This window comes from Pristiophorus japonicus, chromosome 7 (assembly GCF_044704955.1).
Source record: "Pristiophorus japonicus isolate sPriJap1 chromosome 7, sPriJap1.hap1, whole genome shotgun sequence".
Lineage (NCBI taxonomy): Eukaryota > Metazoa > Chordata > Chondrichthyes > Pristiophoridae > Pristiophorus > Pristiophorus japonicus.
Genome location: NC_091983.1, coordinates 112437011 through 112458311, shown reverse-complemented (window position 1 = coordinate 112458311; position 21301 = coordinate 112437011). Strand labels below are relative to the sequence as shown.

The window sequence follows — 21301 nt, the reverse complement described above, 5'->3', positions numbered from 1 at the left end:
GATCTCCCTGCTCCTATACTCAAATCCCCTAGCTATGAAGGCCAACATACCATTTGCCTTCTTCACCGCCTGCTGAACCTGCATGCCAACTTTCAATGACTGATGTACCATGACACCTAGGTCTCGCTGCACCTCCACTTTTCCTAATCTGCCGCCATTCAGATAATATTCTGCCTTCGTGTTTTTACCACCAAAGTGGATAACCTCACATTTATCCACATTATACTGCATCTGCCATGCATTTGCCCACTCACCTAACCTGTCCAAGTCACCCTGCAGCCTTTTAGCATCCTCCTCACAGCTCACACTGCCACCCAGCTTAGTTTCGTCTGCAAACATGAAGATATTACACTCAATTCCCTCATCCAAATCATTAATGTATATTGTAAATAGCTGGGGTCCCAGCACTGAGCCCTGCGGTACCCCACTAGTCACTGCCTGCCATTCTGAAAAGGACCCGTTTATCCCAACTCTCTGCTTCCTGTCTGCCAACCAGTTCTCTATCCACGTCAATACATTACCCCCAATACCATGTGCTTTAATTTTGCACACCAATCTCTTGTGGACCTTGTCAAAAGCCTTTTGAAAGTCCAAATACACAACAGCCACTGGTTCTCTCTTGTCCACTCTACCAGTTACATCCTCAAAAAATTCTAGAAGATTTGTCAAGCAGGATTTCCCTTTCATAAATCTATGCTGACTTGGACCGATCTCATCACTGCTTTCCAAATGTGCTGCTATTTCATCTTTAATAATTGATTCCAACATTTTCCCCACTACTGATGTCAGGCTAATAGGTCTATAATTCCCTGTTTTCTCTCTCCCTCCTTTCTTAAAAAGTGGTGTTACATTAGTTATTCTCCAGTCCATAGGAACCGATCCAGAATCGATAGACTGTTGGAAAATGATCACCAATGCATCCACTATTTCTAGGGCTACCTCCTTAAGTACTCTGGGATGCAGACTATCAGGCTCCGGGGATTTATCAGCCTTCAATCCCGTCAATTTCCCTAACACAATTTCCCACCTAATAAGGATTTCCTTCAGTTCCGCCTTCTCACTGGACCCTCGATTCCCTAGTAGAGAATAAACATGGAGGAAAATGTTACAATGAGCCGACGAGTAGCATAAGCACAGCACATCACATGCCTCCCACACCCGCAACAATATAAAAGAAGAGAAAACACAACAAGCCACAAAACAAGAATGCAGAGATAAATTAATAACTCCAGAGGCAGCATGGATTTATGAAAGGGAAATCATGCTTGACAAATTTTCTAGAATTTTTTGAGGATGTAACTAGTAGAGTGGACAAGAGAGAACCAGTGGATGTGGTGTATTTGGACTTTCAAAAGGCTTTTGACAAGGTCCCTCATGAGAGATTAGTGTGCAAAATTAAAGCACATGGTATTGGGGGTAATGTATTGACGTGGATAGAGAACTGGTTGGCAGACAGGAAGCAGAGAGTCGGGATAAACGGGTCCTTCTCAGAATGGCAGGCAGTGACTAGTGGGGTGCCGCAGGGCTCAGTGCTGGGACCCCAGCTATTTACAATATACATCAATGATTTAGATGAAGGAATTGAGTGTAATATCTCCAAGTTTGCAGACGAAACTAAGCTGGGTGGCAGTGTGAGCTGTGAGGAGGATGCTAAGAGGCTGCAGGGTGACTTAGACAGGTTAGGTGAGTGGGCAAATGCAATGGCAGATGCAGTATAATGTGGATAAATGCGAGATTATCCACTTTGTGGTAAAAACAGAGAGACAGACTATTATCTGAATGGTGACAGATTAGGAAAAGGGGAGGTGCAACGAGACCTGGGTGTCATGGTACATAAGTCATTGAAAATTGGCATGCAGGTACAACAGGCGGTGAAGAAGGCAAATGGTATGTTGGAGTTCATAGCTAGGGGATTTGAGTATCGGAGCAGGGAGGTCTTAATGCAGTTGTACAGGGCCTTGGTGAGGCCTCACCTGGAATATTGTGTTCAGTTTTGGTCTCCTAATCTGAGGAAAGACATTCTTGCTATTGAGGGAGTGCAGCGAAGGTTCACCAGCCTGATTCCCGGGATGGCGGGACTGACATATGAGGAAGACTGGATCGACTGGGCCTGTTTAGAAGAATGAGATGGGATCTCATAGAAACATAAAATTCTGACGGGACTGGACAAGTTAGATGCAGGAAGAATGTTCCCGATGTTGGGGAAGTCCAGAACCAGCAGTCACAGTCTAAGGATAAGGGGTAAGCCATTTAGGACCGAGATGAGGAGAAACTTCTTCACTCAGAGAGTGGTGAACCTGTGGAATTCTCTACCGCAGAGAGTTATTGATGCCAGTTCATTGGATATATTCAAGAGGACGTTAGATATGGCCCTGACAACTAAAGGGATCATGGGATATGGAGAGAAAGCAGGAAAGGGGTATTGAGGTGAATGATCAGCCATAATCTTATTGAATAGTGGTGCAGGCTCGATGGGCCGAATGGCCTACTCCCGCACCTATTTTCTATGTTTCTATGTTTCCTATGTACTTCATTTGTAGACGTATGGTGCCCAACCGTCATCCCCGAAAGAAGCGAGATCTGGCTGCCGGGGGGATGTGGGGTAGGAGGGGACAAATAGATTGGTTGAAAAGATGTGCTTTGATGAGATTTTTAAAAATGAGAGATGTGAAAAGGCAAATGGAATTTCATTGAGCAGGAGTCCAATGGCTGTAAGTTCTACAGTCGTTGGTGGGACAAAAGGAAGAGTGGATACACAAGAGGCTGGAGTTAGAAGAATGCAGAGTTCAGGAAGGTATATCAAGAAAGACATGCATTTATACAGTGCCTTTCATGACCACCGGGCGAATCAAAGCGCTTTACAGCTAATGAAGTACTTTTGGAATGTAGTCACTGTTGTAATGTGGGAAACGCTGCAGCCAATTTTGCGCACAGCAACTCCCACAAATAGCAATGTGATAATGACTAGATAATCTGTTTTTGTTATATTGATTGAGGGATAAATATTGGCCAGGACACCGGGGATAACTCCCCTGCTCTTCTCCAAAATAGTGCCAGGAGAGAGCAGACAGGGCCTCGGTTTAACGTTTCATACAAAAGACGGCACCTCCAACAGTGCAGCACTCCCTCAGCACTGCACTGGAGTAGCCTTGAGTTATGTACTCAAGTCCTTGGACTGGGACTTGAACCCCCAACCTTCTGACTCAGAAGCAAGTGTGCTACCCACTGAGCCACAGCTGAGATCACAAGAAGATTATGGTGGTCCAATACAATGGAGTTATTTAAAGATGAGGATGAAGATTTTGAAACGTGTGGCTTTAGTGGACAGATACTAATATATTTAGGAATATTTTGAAAGGCAGAAATTATATTGGATTCAACTGTTATCTGAATCACTCACGTGCCTTGCAGCACTTTTCTGTTTATTATTATATGCTCTATATGTACACATATAGTGATGTACGTGGAGTTATGCAGATATATAATTTAGAGTGGAGACATTGGCAGCTTTCCAACTTGTCTACTTATGTGTATACTCTGTCAAAAATGGTCTTCAGCTCCAAATAGCAGCATCTTCCAGCAGGACTGATCATTTATCTGCTTTCAGATTTGCCATGTTTTTGCATCTGCTACTGTTTCTAACAGATAAAACTGAGCGACAGAAATCCATTATAATTGACCTTTTATTAAATGAAGCACAGCTAAGAAAAACAAGAGGAAATCTGCAATGAATTGATTAAAAATAAACTGGATCCAAATGTTGTCGAAGAGAAAACTGAAATTCCTTTTTTGTCTTGTTAAATAATGAGGAATAAAGGAAACCAAAAAGGAAATGGATAAAAATCATGTTAAAATGTAACAGAAATTAAAAGGCTAAGTATAGCAACTTTCAGACTATGGAAGGCGAATCATTTAATTTTTCTGTAGCACAATGATGCGTCACTCCAAGTTTGGTTCGCTGGCTCAAGTCCGGCTTGAAAATGAAAGATCTGAGCACAGCAAGCATAGCAGTTTTGATAATTGTCAGATGGTTTCTGTTTGTGCCAAAAGACAAAATTAATTAAGTTTAGAAGAAATTCTGATGGTTTGGCAGGGTGTAAATGCTGCGGGTAAAGCTGAAAGCGGGTCAGAAATTTGGAAGGCGAGAGAATCCAGCGCTTTTGTGCCTCATTCAGGTTCTGCCCTTAATTCTGCTGGAACTGAGGGAGGGTGTAAAATGCACCTGCTCTAGCTTATGTGCAGCCATACAAACAGGGTGGTCTAGGCCAGGCTGACATCATCAGTCCTAAATTCCATCATTTCCACCCTCGGATTCGCCATTCTACCTTATGCCACTGTAACGTAGGCGGTAACATAAAGCAGAAGGTGTGGAAGGCTGATGCTGAGATCTTAAAGGTGAATTGCTGTATTCCATTGTGCTATGAGATAGTGGCTTGTAGCTTTACCTTGGATTGGTTCTTTGTCATTTTTTTTTGTTCTTTATTTTGGAAGTCTCCCACGAACCTTTCTAAAATGAAGGGGAAGGCTGCAAAGTATTTGTCCCCCACAGGAGTTTCCCCTTTTAATTATTTATTTGTTGGAGTAGGAAGAAGTGGAGGAACATCAGGCCACCCGAAAGCAATGTTCCATTTAAGTGACCGTACAGTAATGTGAAAGATCCCGGGTAGGCGCCCACCGGCTTTTACATTATAAATACCATGCATGCACAGAAAGTTAAATGGACCTCACATTAAAAGAAACAGCAGAACAAAGCACAGCTTACAGGGAACATTGCCCGAAAGGCCAGGCTCTTAAGGCAGCACCTCGGGAGATCTTGATCCTCCAATAGATACCCAACCACTAAGTTGTATAGCCCTATAAGATTATTCCTCAATACACCTATGGAGTTATGTGCCAGGAGAATTGCTTTTTATGGGACATGTGCAGAAATTCTTGGAGTCGCCACTCGCTCCAGGAGCTTCAGCGTTGTAGAGAAGCCAACACTGATAGTGTTGCAAAGGATGGCATTAGGCTCTGCTGCCATCCCTACTATCTAATGCAGAATGAGTCTCTGTTGTGATTTCATATGGTTCTGATGCTCTGCAAGTATTTGTCTTTTCATGGCAGTACCTCTCAGATCATCGCCTTAATGTTCCACAGTCCCGATCTGACACCCCATTTGAATGGTTTTGATAGAGTAAATAAAGAGAAACTGTTTCTAGTGGCAGAAGGGTCGGTAACCAAAGGACTCACATTTAAGGTAATTGGCAAAAAAAACAGAGGCAACATTTTGTTACACGGCGAGTTGTTGTGATCTGGAATGCACTACCTGAAAGGGAGGTGGAAACAGATTCAGTAGTAACTTTCAAAAGAGAATTAGATAAATACTTGAAGGGGAAAAAAATTACAGGCCATGGGGAAAGAGCAGGGGAGTGGGACTAATTGGATAGTTCTACCAAAGAGCTGGCACAGATACGACAGGCTGTATGGCCTCCTTCTGTGCTGTATCATTCTATGATTTCCACTCCGGTATATCTTGCTCCACCTCCAGTACCTCATCCTCTGGCTTCCTTGGAGGTGTCAATTCCTTGCCTAGACTATCACCTTAAGTTAACCTATCTGGGCTGGTGATGACAAGAGATAAGAGTTCATGACACAGCAGGCCACTTTCTGTAGGCAGTGCCAGGTGTTGAAGGTTCTGACATAGAGTCCTCTCTCTCAGTCTCTCAGCAGAATTTTTCTGGCTTTGAGAAGTTAAAAAGAATGAGAAATATAATCAGCTTCCTTCTGTTCACTTTTTCCATCTTGTTCGGCTCACATAAGTGTCAATGATTAAAAAACCATGTGTTGATGCAGGCTCTCCTATGGCCCCATCTCCTATCATATTAGCTAAGTGGATGAACAGGATTTTAATTGCCTTCTCCTACTGCTATCCCCTTCCTTCTCGGGAATTGTGCACAATATTTTCCTGCATGACAAAAGTATGCTTGTTGTCAGTCATGGACTGTTTAATGTGACAACTATTTGAGATTTCTTATCAGTCCTTTATGGAATTGCCAGAGAGGTTGTGAGATTTCAATGGGCATGCATGTTTTGCAGCATACTGTGTCCATGTAATTGAAGTCATGTGCAGATGTCACAACAATTCATAGTGAAACCCTTAGATTTATGAATGCACTGTTAGGGTAAATATAGGTCTGCTGCCTGAAATATACATTAATGACAGCCTGCAGCCATCACACTTACCTTTGTTCATCTTATGTGATCATTGGGCCGTGTCCTGCTTTGCAAAATGGTCCTGGGGTAAGTTGATCCTTACTACCTGTGCTACTTCCTACCACACAGTCCTGGTTCTAGTGTTCTCTTGCCAATCACTTCTACTATTGCATTCATTCTGTGCCTAATTTCAGTAAGAATAATATTTATATGACCGAGAAGCTTGCTGCTTGTTCCTGTTGGAGCCACTTCTTCAGATTGCAGCTTGTTAGTTTTTCTTTGAGAGCAGTCCGCCTCACGAGTGCTTTCTCTACCCCCTCCCCACACCCATATGGTCCAGGGTTCACTGGCGTAACTCACAAATTGGTGGGAATTGTGTCTTTGTCCTGCAGAGTAATATTAAAATGATCAAACACTGTGATTTTTGATAGATCAGCTTTGAGTCCACTGGGTGGGTGTAAGTCCTGTTCTGCTGCTCTGTTGGAGTTGGAGTTTCAGGGCTGGTTAGCGACCTTCATTTTGAGGCTTTGAACTTTTCCTTTGGAGGTTATTTTCTGACCATTTTCCCCTAAGGGAAAGGAGAAAAGTCTAAAGTAGCTCCTGGTGGCCATTTATAGAGCAGCTTTGTTGGAGGCCAAGAAACAGGTCTCCATCCTGTTATTTTACCTGTTGCATGGAGCACATCATAGAGAGACTTTGGAGAGGAGGGGAAAATAATAAATGGTAGAATTGTTGTATTTTTTTGCTCATACTATTTGTTTTCTTTTAAAATCAGCTGCTTCATTATTTATGCGCATTTGGAAAGCAGTGACAGGATCGGTCCAAGTCAGAATGGATTTCTGAAAGGAAAATCATGCTTGACAAATCTTCTAGAATTTTTTAAGGATGTAACTGGAAGAGTGGACAAGGGAGAACCAGTGGATGTGGTGTATTTGGACTTTCAAAAGGCTTTTGACAAGGTCCCACACAAGAGATCGATGTGCAAAATTAAATCACATGGTATTGGGGGTAATGTACTGACGTGGATAGAGAACTGGTTGGCAGACAGGAAGCAGAGAATCAGGATAAACACGTCCTTTTCAGAATGGCACGCAGTGACTAGTGGGGTACCGCAGGGCTCAGTGCTGTGACCATAGCTATTTACAATATACATTAATGATTTAGATGAAGGAATTGAGTATAATATCTCCAAGTTTGCAGACGACACTAAACTGGGTGATGGTGTGAGTGGTGAGGAGGACGCTAAGAGGCTGCAGGGTGACTTGGACTGCAGGTTAGGTGAGTGGGCAAACGCATGGCAGATGCAGTATAATGTGGATAAATGTGAGGTTATCCACTTTGGGGGCAAAAACACGAAGGCAGAATATTATCTGAATGGCGGCAGATTAGGAAAAGCGGAGGTGCAACGAGACCTGGGTGTCATGGTTCATCAGTCATTGAAAGTTGGCATGCAGGTACAGCAGGCGGGAAAGAAGGCAAATGGCATGTTGGCCTTCATTGCGAGAGGATTTGAGTATAGGAGCAGAGAGGTCTTACTGCAGTTGTACAGGGCCTTAGTGAGGCCTACATATCGATTGGTCAAATCAAATCGCACCGGGTAGCCTTGAGGAGGAATTCATAGAATGCATACGGGATTGTTTCTTAGAACAGTATGTTACAGAACCTACAAGGGAGCAAGCTATCTTAGATCTGGTCCTGTGTTATGAGACAGGAATAATAAACGATCTCCTGGTAAAAGATCCTCTCTGAATGAGTGATCACAGTATGGTTGAATTTGTAATACAGATTGAGGGTGAGGAAGTAGTGTCTCAAACGAGCTTACTATGCTTAAACAAAGGGGACTACAGTGGGATGAGGGCAGAGTTGGCTAAAGTAGACTGGAAACACAGACTAAACGGTGGCACAATTGAAGAACAGTGGAGGACTTTTAAGGAGCCCTTTCATAGTGCTCAACAAAAATATATTCCGTGATAAAGAAGGGCGGTAAGAGAAGGGATAACCAGCCGTGGATAACCAAGGAAATAAAGGAGAGTATCAAATTAAAAACCAATGCGTATAAGGTGGCCAAGGTTAGTGAGAAACTAGAAGATTGGGAAAATTTTAAACGACAGCAAAGAATGACTAAGAAAGCAATAAAGAAAGGAAAGATAGATCATGAAAGTAAACTTGCGCAAAACATAAAAACAGATAGTAAAAGCTTTTACAGATATATAAAACGGAAAAGAGTGATGACAGTAAATGTTGGTCCCTTAGAAGATGAGAAGGGGGATTTAATAATGGGAAATGTGGAAATGGCTGAGACCTTAAACAATTATTTTGCTTCGTCTTCACACAAAAACCATGCCAAAAATTGCTGGTCACAGGAATGTGGGAAGGGAGGACCTTGAGACAATCACTATCACTAGGGGGGTAGTGCTGGACAGGCTAATGGGACTCAAGGTAGACAAGTCCCCTGGTCCTAATGAAATACATCCCAGGGTATTAAAAGAGATGGCGGAAGCTATAGCAGATGCATTCGTTATAATCTACCAAAATTCTCTGGACTCTGGGGAGGTACCAGCGGATTGGAAAGCAGCTAATGTAACGCCTCTGTTTAAAAAAGGGGGCAGACAAAAGGCAGGTAACTATAGGCCGGTTAGTTTAACATCTGTAGTGGGGAAAATGCTTGAAGCTATCATTAAGGAAGAAATAGCGGGACATCTAGATAGGAATAGTGCAATCAAGCAGACGCAACATGGATTCATGAAAGGGAAATCATGTTTAACTAATTTACTGGAATTCTTTGAGGATATAACAAGCATGGTGGATAGAGGTGTACTGATGGATGTGGTGTATTTAGATTTCCAAAAGGCATTCGATAAGGTGCCACACAAAAGGTTACTGCAGAAGATAAAGGTACGCGGAGTCAGAGGAAATGTATTAGCATGGATAGAGAATTAGCTGGCTAACAGAAAGCAGAGAGTCGGGATAAATGGGTCCTTTTTGGGTTGGAAATCGGTGGTTAGTGGTGTGCCATAGGGATCGGTGCTGGGATCACAACTGTTTACAATATACATAGATGACCTGGAAGAGGGGACAGAGTGTAGTGTAACAAAATTTGCAGATGACACAAAGATTAGTGGGAAAGCGGGTTGTGTAGAGGACACTGAGAGGCTGCAAAGAGATTTAGATAGGTTAAGCGAATGGGCTAAGGTTTGGCAGATGGAATACAATGTCGGAAAGTGTGAGGTCATCAACCTTGGAAAAAAAAACAGTGAAAGGGAATATTATTTGAATGGGGAGAAATTACAACATGCTGCGGTGCAGAGGGACCTAGGGATCCTTGTGCACGAATCCCAAAAAGTTAGTTTGCAGGTGCAGCAGGTAATCAGGGAGGCGAATAGAATGTTGGCCTTCATTGCGAGAGGGATGGAGTACAAAAGCAGGGAGGTCCTGCTGCAACTGTACAGGGTATTGGTGAGGCCGCACCTGGAGTACTGCGTGCAGTTTTGGTCACCTTACTTAAGGAAGGATATACTAGCTTTGGAGGGGGTACAGAGACGATTCACTCGGCTGATTCCGGAGATGAGGGGGTTACCTTATGATGATAGATTGAGTAGACTGGGTCTTTACTCGTTGGAGTTCAGAAGGATGAGGGGTGATCTTATAGAAACATTTAAAATAATGAAAGGGATAGACAAGATAGAGGCAGAGAGGTTGTTTCCACTGGTCGGGGAGACTAGAATTGGGGGCACAGCCTCAAAATATGGAGGAGCCAATTTAAAACCGAGTTGAGAAGGAATTTCTTCTCCCAGAGGGTTGTGAATCTGTGGAATTCTCTGCCCAAGGAAGTAATTGAGGCTAGCTCATTGAATGTATTCAAGTCACAGATAGATAGATTTTTAACCAATAATGGAATTAAGGGTTACGGGGAGCGGGCGGGTAAGTGGAGCTGAGTCCACGGCCAAATCAGCCATGATCTTGTTGAATGGCGGAGCAGGCTCGAGGGGCTAGATGGCCTACTCCTGTTCCTAATTCTTATGTTCTTATGTTCTTATGTTCTTATATCTGTTCAATTTTAGTCTCCTAATCTGAGGAAGGACGTTCTTGCTATTGAGGGAGTGCAGCGAAGGTTCACCAGACTCATTCCCGGGATGGCAGGACTGACATATGAGGAGAGACTGGATCAACTGGGCCTGTATTCACTGGAGTTTAGAAGGATGAGAGGGGATCTCATAGAAACATATAACATTCTGACGGGACTGGACAGGTTAGATGCAGGAAGAATGTTCCCGATATTGGGGGAGTCCAGAACAAGGGGTCACAGTCTAAGGATAAGGGGTAAGCCATTTATGACTGAGATGAGGAGAAACTTCTTCACTCAGAGAGTTGTTAACCTGTAGAATTTTCTACCGCAGAGAGTTGTTGATGCCAGTTCATTGGATATATTCAAGAGGGAATTAGATATGGCCCTTATGGCTAAAGGGATCAAGGGGTATGGAGAGAGCAGGAAAGGGATACTGAGGTGAATGATCAGCCATGATCTTATTGAATGGTGATGCAGGCTCGAAGGGCTGAATGGCCTACTTCTGCACCTATTTTCTATGTTGCTATGTTTCTAAAATCAAACAACTGATTTTTTAAAGATTATCTGTAAAATTACTTACAATTTATAAATCATGAAAATACTTTAATAATAAAATGTTGTCACTTGTGTTTTTGTTCTTTTATTCTGAACTGTAATTTTGCAAATGTTGAAGATAATGGGCTCAATTTTCCTCTTTGCCGATTTTTGGCGCCCAGGAGGATTAACAACCGATTTTTTTTGTGCCCGATTGCGCCGAAAAAAAAGTTGCAACTTTCGCCAAATTAAATCCGGGATTGGAGCTTCAAGTCTGCGGCAAAAGCTGAGGTTGCTAGGGTAACGAGAGACACACTGAGGGCTGAAGCTCCCCCTGCAAGTTGAACTTCCACGCCCAGGGCTTGCAGCGGCAGGGGAGCGGGGAGAGAGTGAGGGTGAGTGGGGGGAGAGATTGCCCGGGATTGCAGTAGGACCAGGAGGGGGGGCCATTCGGCCCAGGGTTGCAGCGGGACTGGGAGTGGGGGGCCAACACCAGAACAAGTAATGTTTAATGTAAAGGGATGAAAAAGGAACGTACTAAACATGATCATTATAAACTATCTTTATGGACAAGACTAAACTGCAAACAGCTCCGATACAGACTTGGACGCTGATTTTCTTAACTTAACGTAGGGTTTTTCTGAATGGTACTTCAGGGCACTCTGCGCTTCCTTAAAAAAAAATCGGTGTTCGGGAAAATCGCTTAAATGGCCAAAAAGGACCAAAAATGGCACGGAATCCAGTTTTCAACCAGACCAAGCCAAAACATCTGGCATATAAAAAATCCAGCGTTGACAGTCGCCGCCGGCGTACAAACTTTGAAGAAAGTTGCAAATTCACGATTACTCAAAAAACATCAGCGGACGCCAAAAGAACCGGCGTCCAATGATGGCGAAAATAGAGCCCAAAGTTACTGCATTCCACTAAATGAAAGAGCCATTTCATCTTGACACTTTTTGCTCATTCCAGAATAGACAGACTACAAATGGAAATTATTCTGCTGCGTCACCATTAGGAACATCGGATGTTGTGACCAATTTGTTCAAGGAACTTGCCTGGGCCAGGGTGGTTAGATTGGTTGGTTATTGAACAAGGGCTGCTGAACTGAGCCGTTAATCTCATACTCCCACCTCAGAGCTAAAAAGAAAATCAATTCTTCAAGTTTATTTTTAATTAAATTGGATTTGATGTTTTTATATTCACGCACAAGGTAGTAGCTTAGCAACAACATGAGGGACAGCACAGCAACATGATGAATTTTCTGCTCTTCACACTGCTCCACTCTGAATTTAAACCTACATCTCCTGGAGGAAAGAGAGAGAGAGAGACTCATTATAATGATTCATTCCAAAACTCAGCAAAGAACAGATGTGTGCCTGTTGATACCTAGTGTGCTAGGCTATTAGTCGTACATGGTGTCTCGCAGCATCCTATCTGATGCAGCCCATAAGGCCAACCAGCAGAAAATACTACACACACAGTTTTCTGGGCTGGTAACCCTGGATTAGAGCCAAAAGTGATTCAGAATTCAACCACAATGGAGTGAATTAACAATGTTTTTTGTAATGTCACTGAGCCATACTCTTTTCAGTTCCTTTTCATATCAATTTTGTTTGAATAAAATGACACATCTTTCAAAACCAGTATTTCTTTTCATGGTACAGAGTGCTAAATTTGTTGAAGTACACAGTATCTTTATTAATATTCATCATTCTAGACAAACGGTTTTTACTGAGTGCATGTAGTCAACATGTTTTCGGCAAGAAGTATAAAATTGACTGCAGTTTTGCTGCATTGGGATTCAGGGTGATATTTTAAAATATATGTTAAAAAGCAACTACACTAAACTTTAAAAAAAAGAATAATTCACCATTAGTTGCCAGCAGATTTTGCCAGCATATTAACACTGGGATAAATACAAATTATCCAACTGCCTGGATTGTGAGCAGCATACTGATAAAGCAACGCTGGAGCATTTCCCATTCTCAGGGTTTTTTCCTTTTATTATTGGAGGATGATTCTTAATAGCTGGGAGATTTATAATGTCAGCTTTGCTGCTTTCCCTACAAAAGTTTCATGAATAAACAAAGTATAAAAAATCCTTAATGTTAAGCTAGGACTTGTGACAATCAAAGTAATCTCCCTCATCCTTCACTTTGAAGACATGGGGCCTTCAGATTTAGCAACAACCATGATTCCAATTACAAGAAGCTCATACACACCTTGAAGCTCATACACCCTGAGCCTGGAACAGCACATCATAATCTTAAGAACAGAACACAGACAAGGTGGTTTTCTTCTTTAAATTAAGTCTGAGGATGTCTTGGACATGATATTAGATTGAGATTTTACGCACTGCTAAGTCCTTAGACAGTCCAGTTGGTTTTATGAAAAATATAAAGAAACTATTATGCAGCACATAACTAGACAGCTGCGTGGTGGGCTGAAAGGTTTTGCCCATTGTTATCAACACAGTAGGCTGGATATTCTTTTTTGGCATAGTTGTTGCGAAACTGATTTTTGACAGATTTAGACAAAGAAAAATGCAAATTGCATGATTACATCTAATATTCCGAAATCAGTTTATTAGAATACCACTGAATGTGTATATTTGGAAGAGCAGACTCGTGGCAGGTAAAGTAAATTGTGTGCAAGTCAAATTTAAAGGAATGGAGTGAATGTCCCTTTACTTGAAAGTGAGGGAGAAGGAGGCAAGGCAGTGATGTCAAAGGTAGACAGTGTTACACATAGGACAACAAGGATGAGATGTGCTCTGATGACCCTTGCATGAGTCACTGAGGAGTCCTTTCAATGTAGGTCATTTAGATCCGGCTCCAAAGGAGGCAGAGCCTCGTCGCCACCAGTGCCACATGGTCCAGTGCTTATTGCCTACATTACAACACTGACTACACTTCAGAAATACTTCATTGGCTGTAAAGCGCTTTGGAATGTCCTGAGGTCATGAAAGGCCTATATAAATGCAGGTTCTTTCTTAACTGTTGAAGTTGTGAAAAAAGGAACAGGTTACAATTAGTCGTGATACGTGATCTGGTACATACTGCAGATCCCCTCTCAATCTGTCCAGTGATCCTTTTGCCTAATCAAGTAGAGGCGTGTGCCTTGATGTAGTGCAACTGTGCTGCTGTTTGGACCACTCTTACTAAGGTCCCTAGCCACGGGAACAGTACAAGCGGATGAATGTGGCTGCAGGTCATCATGCAGTAGGTGATAGAGCTACTCTATGGCCCCTTTGGTGAAGCGCACTGCTCTTATACACAATTCCTCAGTAAGGCTCTTATATGACCTGCGCTGCCTGTATATTCTATGGTGGGGAGGGTGTAATAGTGGACTGCATCGTCTTTAAATGTTGCCTGACTCTCACTGCATGTCACAATGCTTTTGCTACTCCACTGTAAAAATGGCTTACAAGGGTATGCCTTTAGCCATACCTGCTCTAGAAAAACTCTCAATGCGGGTGAATGAGAGGGTGGCGACGAACATCTGCTGGTGGACTGATCCTGTCAAAAGCAGTAAGAAGCAAGTCCAGGTGCATATAGGCAGATAGCAAAAAAGAAAAATCACTGCAAAAAGTGTGTCCTGGTGCAGATATAATGAGTCAAACTCTCCAGACTTTTCAGTCTCAAGCGTCTCACTTCCGCCTGTATCAGCTGATCCTAGCATCGGATGCACCTTATAAACGTTAGTCTACGTTACCCTGAGTGCATTGCAAGTGTCAAAGTAGGAAACTGGGATCTGCCAGATCATTGACTCTTATTAGCACATGTTGAATTGAGTGTACTTGGGACTTGCCAGGCAGATTGCGGCAAGGGCCAAAAACACAAAGGATCTCCAGAATGACGGAAAACGGGCAGAAACAGCTACTGACCAATTATCCTGCCACAAAAATGTTCTTGCCACCTTTATACTCCACTAATTCATCAAAAATGGCTGGGGCATTCACCTGTGTGTTAAACTTTTGTAACAAAACTATCTGTCCAGCCATCTCTGCAATCCTCACAACTTCTCTCGCACTGGGAATTTCAGGCCACAGGTATTGATCCCCCTGACAACAGACCTCTGACCCCTTGTGAGAAAAAAGCCATGGAGACCTTGGGAAACCATGAGGGTGAGACTTCGGAAGCCAGGTTTGTCTGGGCTCTCTGCAGCTTGCCTGTATAATGGTTTGGAAATGCAAACTCATACAAAAAAATAAGAAAGGTTTGCATTGAAATATCACCTTTCATGACCACCAGATGGCCCAGAGCACTTTACATCCAATGAAGTACTTTTTGAAGTGTAGTCACTGTTGTAATGTAGCAACTGCGGAAGCCAATTTGTGCATAGCAAGCTTCCACAAAGAGCAATGTGATAATGACCAGATAATCTGGTTTAGTAATGTTAATTAAGGCACACCGGGAATAACTCACCTGCTCTTAGAAATAGTGCCGTAGGATCTTTTATGTCCACCCGAGAGAGCAAACGAGGCCTCGGTTTAAAGTCTCATCCAAAAGACGGCACCTCCGACAGTGCAGCACTCGCTCGTACTGCACGGAAGTGCCAGCCCAGATTTTTGTGCTCAAGACCCTGGAGTGGGACTGGAACCCACAACCTTATTAACAATCAACAGGATTGGGCACCTTCAAAAATCACAGAGGAACTGTCACGGTAGCTGCCTAATATTATGTCTCTTCATTTCATTTTCCTCTAAACAACCCAAAGCAAGATGATGCTGGGGAAGAGGAAGACACAAGCAGCCTTCTATCTCTGAGCAATCAGCCACACCCTCATTCATACCATCAATTCATTCTTTCTCTCTCACTCATTTTCCCAGAGAAATCAATCCAGGGGAGAATGTAGATAGTTATAATGAGGTTTTACACTAAGTCAGACATAACACATGAGGGAATGGAGAAGTCAGAGGTGAAAATGACATCTGGCCGAGGAGTAGAGGCTCTCCTGAAATCAGCCCCTGGCTCCAGAACTTGCAGACTCAGATTTCTGAAGCCCTGTTCTAAAAGGAAGCAGCTAAGACAGAAGGGAGGGGCCACAACAGAGTCCAATATCCCTCTGTGCTTGAAAGATTTGATTTAATGCAGCAATAACTGGAGAAAATGGCAGCACCAGACGTCTGCATTCGTTCACCAGACAGAGAGTTTTGCAGACTTGCCAGTGCATTCAATGTGGATGCTTTGACAACAGGCCTTGAGGGGGCTGTTTGAACAGAATGATAGCAACTGGCTTCAGAGAGCTCTGGGGTGCCATCTCCTAGGGCCTGCAGGATCTAGCTGATACCATCAGTTTAGATTTCACTGATCGGGGCAGTCAGATCCAAGTTTCAGCACAAATGCTGTTCACGTTCATGATGCCATCCTCTTTCCTGATAGCAATTCATGTGACCTTTCTAGGCAGCTCCCTCAGATGCCTGCTTGTGTAAGTGTCAGGATATAGGACCAGGCTGCCTGCAGTGGTCACGTAACCTGCTAAAGAGTCCTCCCGGGACTCGGCCCTGAAACAAAGGCCACCCCATTCACAAGAGACTCGTGATACCACAGCACAACCAAAAACTAATCACATCCCTGGTCCACAGGTAGCACCAGATTCGTTTTAAGAACAGCACGGGGAGGCAATAGCGGTAGGCATGAAACAAAACACTTGTTCTAAATGTATATGTGCACAGTGAAAAGAAATTGTAACATGAAGTGCAGTGTTCAGAAGTTATCTCTTTATTTTTTGTATTTAAGAGGATGTTTGGAGGTCAGTTTTCCACAGTGCACAGAGCTAATTCCATGTCTCCTTACTGAACCATTGCCTTCTTGAGCAAATCTCTTGTTATACATTCTCAAGGGAGCAGCATGGTCTACAGACTCCAGTGAAAGAATACCTCCTAGTTGGTTGTCTTCTCTTTTGGGAATCCTTATTCTGCACATCTCTCTCATTTCATCTTTCTCCGTCTCCTGTTTGACCTCCATTATAAGGCCATATATGGGAATGGCCATACAGAACCCCATGATAAGGGCTCTATGACAGAAGGATAGGAAGAAAAATGGTTCCGTCAGAAGCTGCTGAAAGGCAGTTTGCAATATTCCTTCTTAGTAGCACCACTGAGAATTTTCTAATTGCTGCAGTAAAAGCCTTTATTTCAGACAAAAATTGTGGACTCTCAAACCTTGTGAACTCAACCACTTTCTGGTTTTACAAGTCATGTAGATTGTTATGTATGTAAACATTGTAACTGTGTAAGACTTGCCACCAGAGGGCGCAACTGTTGGAGGCCCAAGGGTCACCTGCACACCTCGTGCAAGGGGGTATAAAAGGTTGTCTGCCATGCTGCTTAGGCACTCTGGAGTTGTATTAAAGAGACTAAGATCACATCAGTTTTAGCTCACAGTACTCAGTCTTGTGGAGTTCTTCCATACTTAACAATTGGCGACAAGTAACAGATTATGAACTTTCACGCGGTCTTGGCTGCCGTTAGTATTCTAGAGAGATTTGTAAAGGGTGATGATTGGGAAGCCTTTGTTGAGCGTCTCAATCAGTACTTCTTGGCCAATGAGCTGGATGGGGACGATAAAGTGATCAAGCACAGGGCGCTTCTCCTCACTGTGTGTGGGTCCACAATATACGGCCTCATCAAGAATCTGCTAGCACTGGAGAAACCAGCGGAGAAGACATATACAGAGTTGTGTACGCTGGTTCGGAACCACCTCAAGCCGAAGGAGAGCGTCTTAATGGCCAGGTATCGCTTCTACACGCACCACCGCTCCGAGGGCCAGGACGTGGCGAGTTATGTCGCCGACCTGAGACGACGTGTGGGAACTAGTGAATTTGCTGGATTTTGGGGGGAAATGCTGCGGGACTTTTTTGTGCTTGGCATCGGTCACGAGGTCATTCTTCGCAAGCTGCTGTCCACCGAATCCCTAGACCTGAGCAAGGCCCAGGCATTCATATCCACAAGTGATAATACCAGACAGATATCTTCCCAGCATCGAAGCTCACCGGCAAGTACTGTGCATAAAATAACGTCGCTAACAGGCAGAACTGCATATGGCAGGGCCTACACGTCTGCAGCTGCAAGACCTAGGATGACTCAGAGTCCGCCATCCGGGCGTGAATGCAAATCCATTAGCACCATATTGGCGCTGCAGGGGTAATCATCGAGCCCATCAATGTCGATTCAAGCACTACGTGTGCAAAGGATGCGAAACAATGGGGCACCTCCAACGAATGTGCAAGAGTGCTGCGACTCACCACATGGCAGAGTCGGCAGAGGATGATCGATCCGGCGCAGGTCACACAGAACAAACAAGAGAGGTAACTCAACCCAAGGAAGAAGTGTATGGTGTACACACTTTCACCACCAAGAGCCCACCTATCATGCTGAAAGTCAAATTGAACGGTATTCCGGTATCAATGGAGTTGGACATAGAAACATAGAAAATAGGTGCAGGAGTAGGCCATTCGGCCCTTCTAGCCTGCACCGCCATTCAATGAGTTCATAGCTGAACATTCAACTTCAGTACCCCATTCCTGCTTTCTCTCCATACCCCTTGATTCCCCTAGTAGTAAGGACTTCATCTAACTCCTTTTTGAATATATTTAGTGAATTGGCCTCAACAACTTTCTGTGGTAGAGAATTCCACAGGTTCACCACTCTCTGGGTGAAGAAGTTCCTCCGCATCTCGATCATAAATGGCTTACCCCTTATCCTTAGACTGTGACCTCTGGTTCTGGACTTCCCCAACATTGGGAACATTCTTCCTGCATCTAACCTGTCTAACCCCGTCAGAATTTTAAATGTTTCTATGAGGTCCCCTCTCATTCTTCTGAACTCCAGTGAATACAAGCCCAGTTGATCCAGTCTTTCTTGATAGGTCAGTCCCGCCATCCCAGGAATCAGTCTGGTGAACCTTCGCTGCACTCCCTCAATAGCAAGAATGTCCTTCCTCAGGTTAGGAGACCAAAACTGTACACAATACTCCAGGTGTGGCCTCACCAATGCCCTGTACAACTGTAGCAACACCTCCCTGCCCCTGTACTCAAATCCCCTTGCTACACGGGGGAGAGTCAGTCAATTATGAGCCAGAAGGCTTTTGAGAAACTGTGGGGCAACAAGGCTACAAAAGCCCAAACTGAGCCCGATTCAGACAAAGCTGCGCACCTTCACCAAAGAGCTCATACCAGTCATTGGCAGTGCGGCAGTTAAGGTATCGTACGAGGGAGCTGTGCATGATTTATCACTGTGGATTGTACCAGACGATGGCCCAACGCTATTCAGCAGAAGCTGGCTGGGAAAGATTTGATGGAACTGGGACGACATCAAAGCATTATCTTCAGTGGATGATGTCTCTTGTGCCCAAGTGCTGAACAAGTTTCCGTCGCTCTTTGAACCAGGCATCGGCAACTTCACAGGCGTCAAAGTGCAGATCCATCTAGTCCCCAATACAAGGCCCATTCATCACAAGGCTCGAGCGGTTCCATATATGATGAGGGAGAAAGTCGAGATCGAACTGGACAGACTTCAACGAGAGGGAATCATATCGCCAGTCGAGTTCAACAAGTGGGCCAGTCTGATTGTTCCGGTGTTGAAAAGCGATGGCACAGTCAGAATCTGCAGAGACTACAAGTAATGATCAAACGAGTCTCATTACAAGACCAGTACCCATTACCCAAGGCAGATGACCTGTTCGCAACATTAGCGGGGTGGAAGTCGTTCACCAAGTTGGACCTAACCTCCGCCTACATGACACAGGAGCTGGCTGAACCTTCGAAAAGATTGACGTGCATCAACATGCACAAAGGACTGTTTATACACCACAGATGCCCTTTTGGGATTCACTCAGCTTCTGCCATATTCCAGAGGAACATGGAGAGTGTGCTGAAATTGGTTCCGCGCACCGTTGTGTTTCAAGACGACATCCTGATCACCGGTCGTGACACTACCGAACACCTGCACAACCTGGAAGAGGTTCTAAGTCGACTAGACAAAGTGGGACTCAGGCTGAAATGCTCCAAGTGTGTTTTCCTGGCACCAGAGGTCGAATTTTTGGGGAGAAAGATTGCGGCAGATGGCATCAGACCCATGGCCTCAAAGACAGAGGCCATCAAGAATGCATCTAGACCACAGAATGTGATGGAGCTGCGTTCATTCCTGGGACTCCTCAACTATTTTGGTAACTTTCTACCCGGGTTAAGCACTTTGCTGGGACCGTTGCACATGTTGCTACGTAAGGGTGTTGACTGGGTTTGGGGTAAATCTCAAGAGACAGCCTTTGAGAAGGCAAAAAACCTACTTTGTTCTAATAAGTTACTTGTATTGTATGACCCGTGTAAACGATTAGTGCTAGCTTGTGATGCGTCGGCGAGAGGCGGAGCAGGGCGATGGAGGCAGACAACCTAAGGCCCAACTTCGTGGAGGCTCGGGAGTCGGCGAGAGGCGGGGTAGGGCAATCGAGGCGGCCTACTTAAGGCCCAACTTCGTGGAGACCAGCTTGTGCAGCTGCAGGGAGAAGGCAAAAAGATGTAGAAAGAAATTGAAAGGTGACGTCACAGCCAAGGGGATAAGTGATTGGCTGGTGATTGGTAAGTAGTTCTTCTTTTTCTTTTCTTTATCAGTAAGTAACATTTTGCGTTGTTGTTGCCAAATTAAGTTAATCTAAGGGTTAAGTCATGGCAGGAGAGCTCGGACACGTGTTATGCTCCTCCTGTACCATGTGGGAACTCAGGGACGCCGCCGGTGTCCCTGATGACTACGTGTGTGGGAAGTGTATCTGCCTCCAGCTCCTGACGGTCCGCGTTGCAGAACTGGAGCTGAGGGTGGATTCACTCTGGAGCATGCACGATGCTGAGAATGATGTGAATAGCACATTTAGTGAGTTGGTCTTACCGCAGGTAAAGGGTCCACAGCCAGATAAGGAGTGGAAGACCAACAGGAAGAGCAGCAAGGAAGGTAGTGCAGGAGTCCCCTGCGGTTATCCCCCTGCAAAACAGATACACCGCTTTGAGTACTGTAGAGGGGGATGAATCATTAGAGGAGGGCAGCAGCAGCCAAGTTCATGGCACCGTGGCTGGCTCTGCTGCACAGGAGGGCAGAAAAAAGAGTGGGAGAGCAATAGTGATAGGGGATTCAATTGTACGGGGAATAGATAGGCGTTTCTGCGGCCATAACCGAGACTCCAGGATGGTATTTTGCCTCCCTGGTGCAAGGGTCAAGGATGTCTCGGAGCGGGTGCAGGACATTCTGAAAAGAGAGGGTGAACAGCCAGTTGTCGTTCTGCATACCAACGATATAGGTAAAAACGGGATGCGGTCCTACGAGACGAATTTAAGGAGCTAGGAGTTAAATTAAAAAGTTGGACCTCAAAAGTAGTAATCTCGGGATTGCTACCAGTGCCACGTGCTAGTCGGAGTAGGAATCGCAGGATAGCTCAGATGAATACGTGGCTTGAGCAGTGGTGCAGAAGGGAGGGATTCAAATTCCTGGGACATTGGAACCGGTTCTGGGGGTGG

The 21301-nt window shown here is 44.3% G+C and overlaps 1 protein-coding gene across 4 annotated transcripts in view; it reads left to right on the top strand.

Annotated features, from left to right (window-relative positions):
* The window catches only part of LOC139267243 (A-kinase anchor protein 7), a 238466-nt gene that overhangs the window by 153748 nt on the left and 63417 nt on the right, over positions 1-21301 (top strand). Inside the window, exon 8 of one of the 4 annotated variants that reach the window (XM_070885254.1) lies at positions 10257-10876. The exons of 2 other annotated variants lie outside the window; for them this stretch is intronic. In XM_070885254.1, coding sequence (XP_070741355.1) covers positions 10257-10264 — 8 coding nt within the window. In that variant the 3' untranslated portion in view covers positions 10265-10876. Of the gene's footprint in view, positions 1-6970; positions 8031-10256; positions 10877-21301 lie in introns of those variants that run through there. One more of the 4 variants, XM_070885253.1, reaches the window with a different exon arrangement.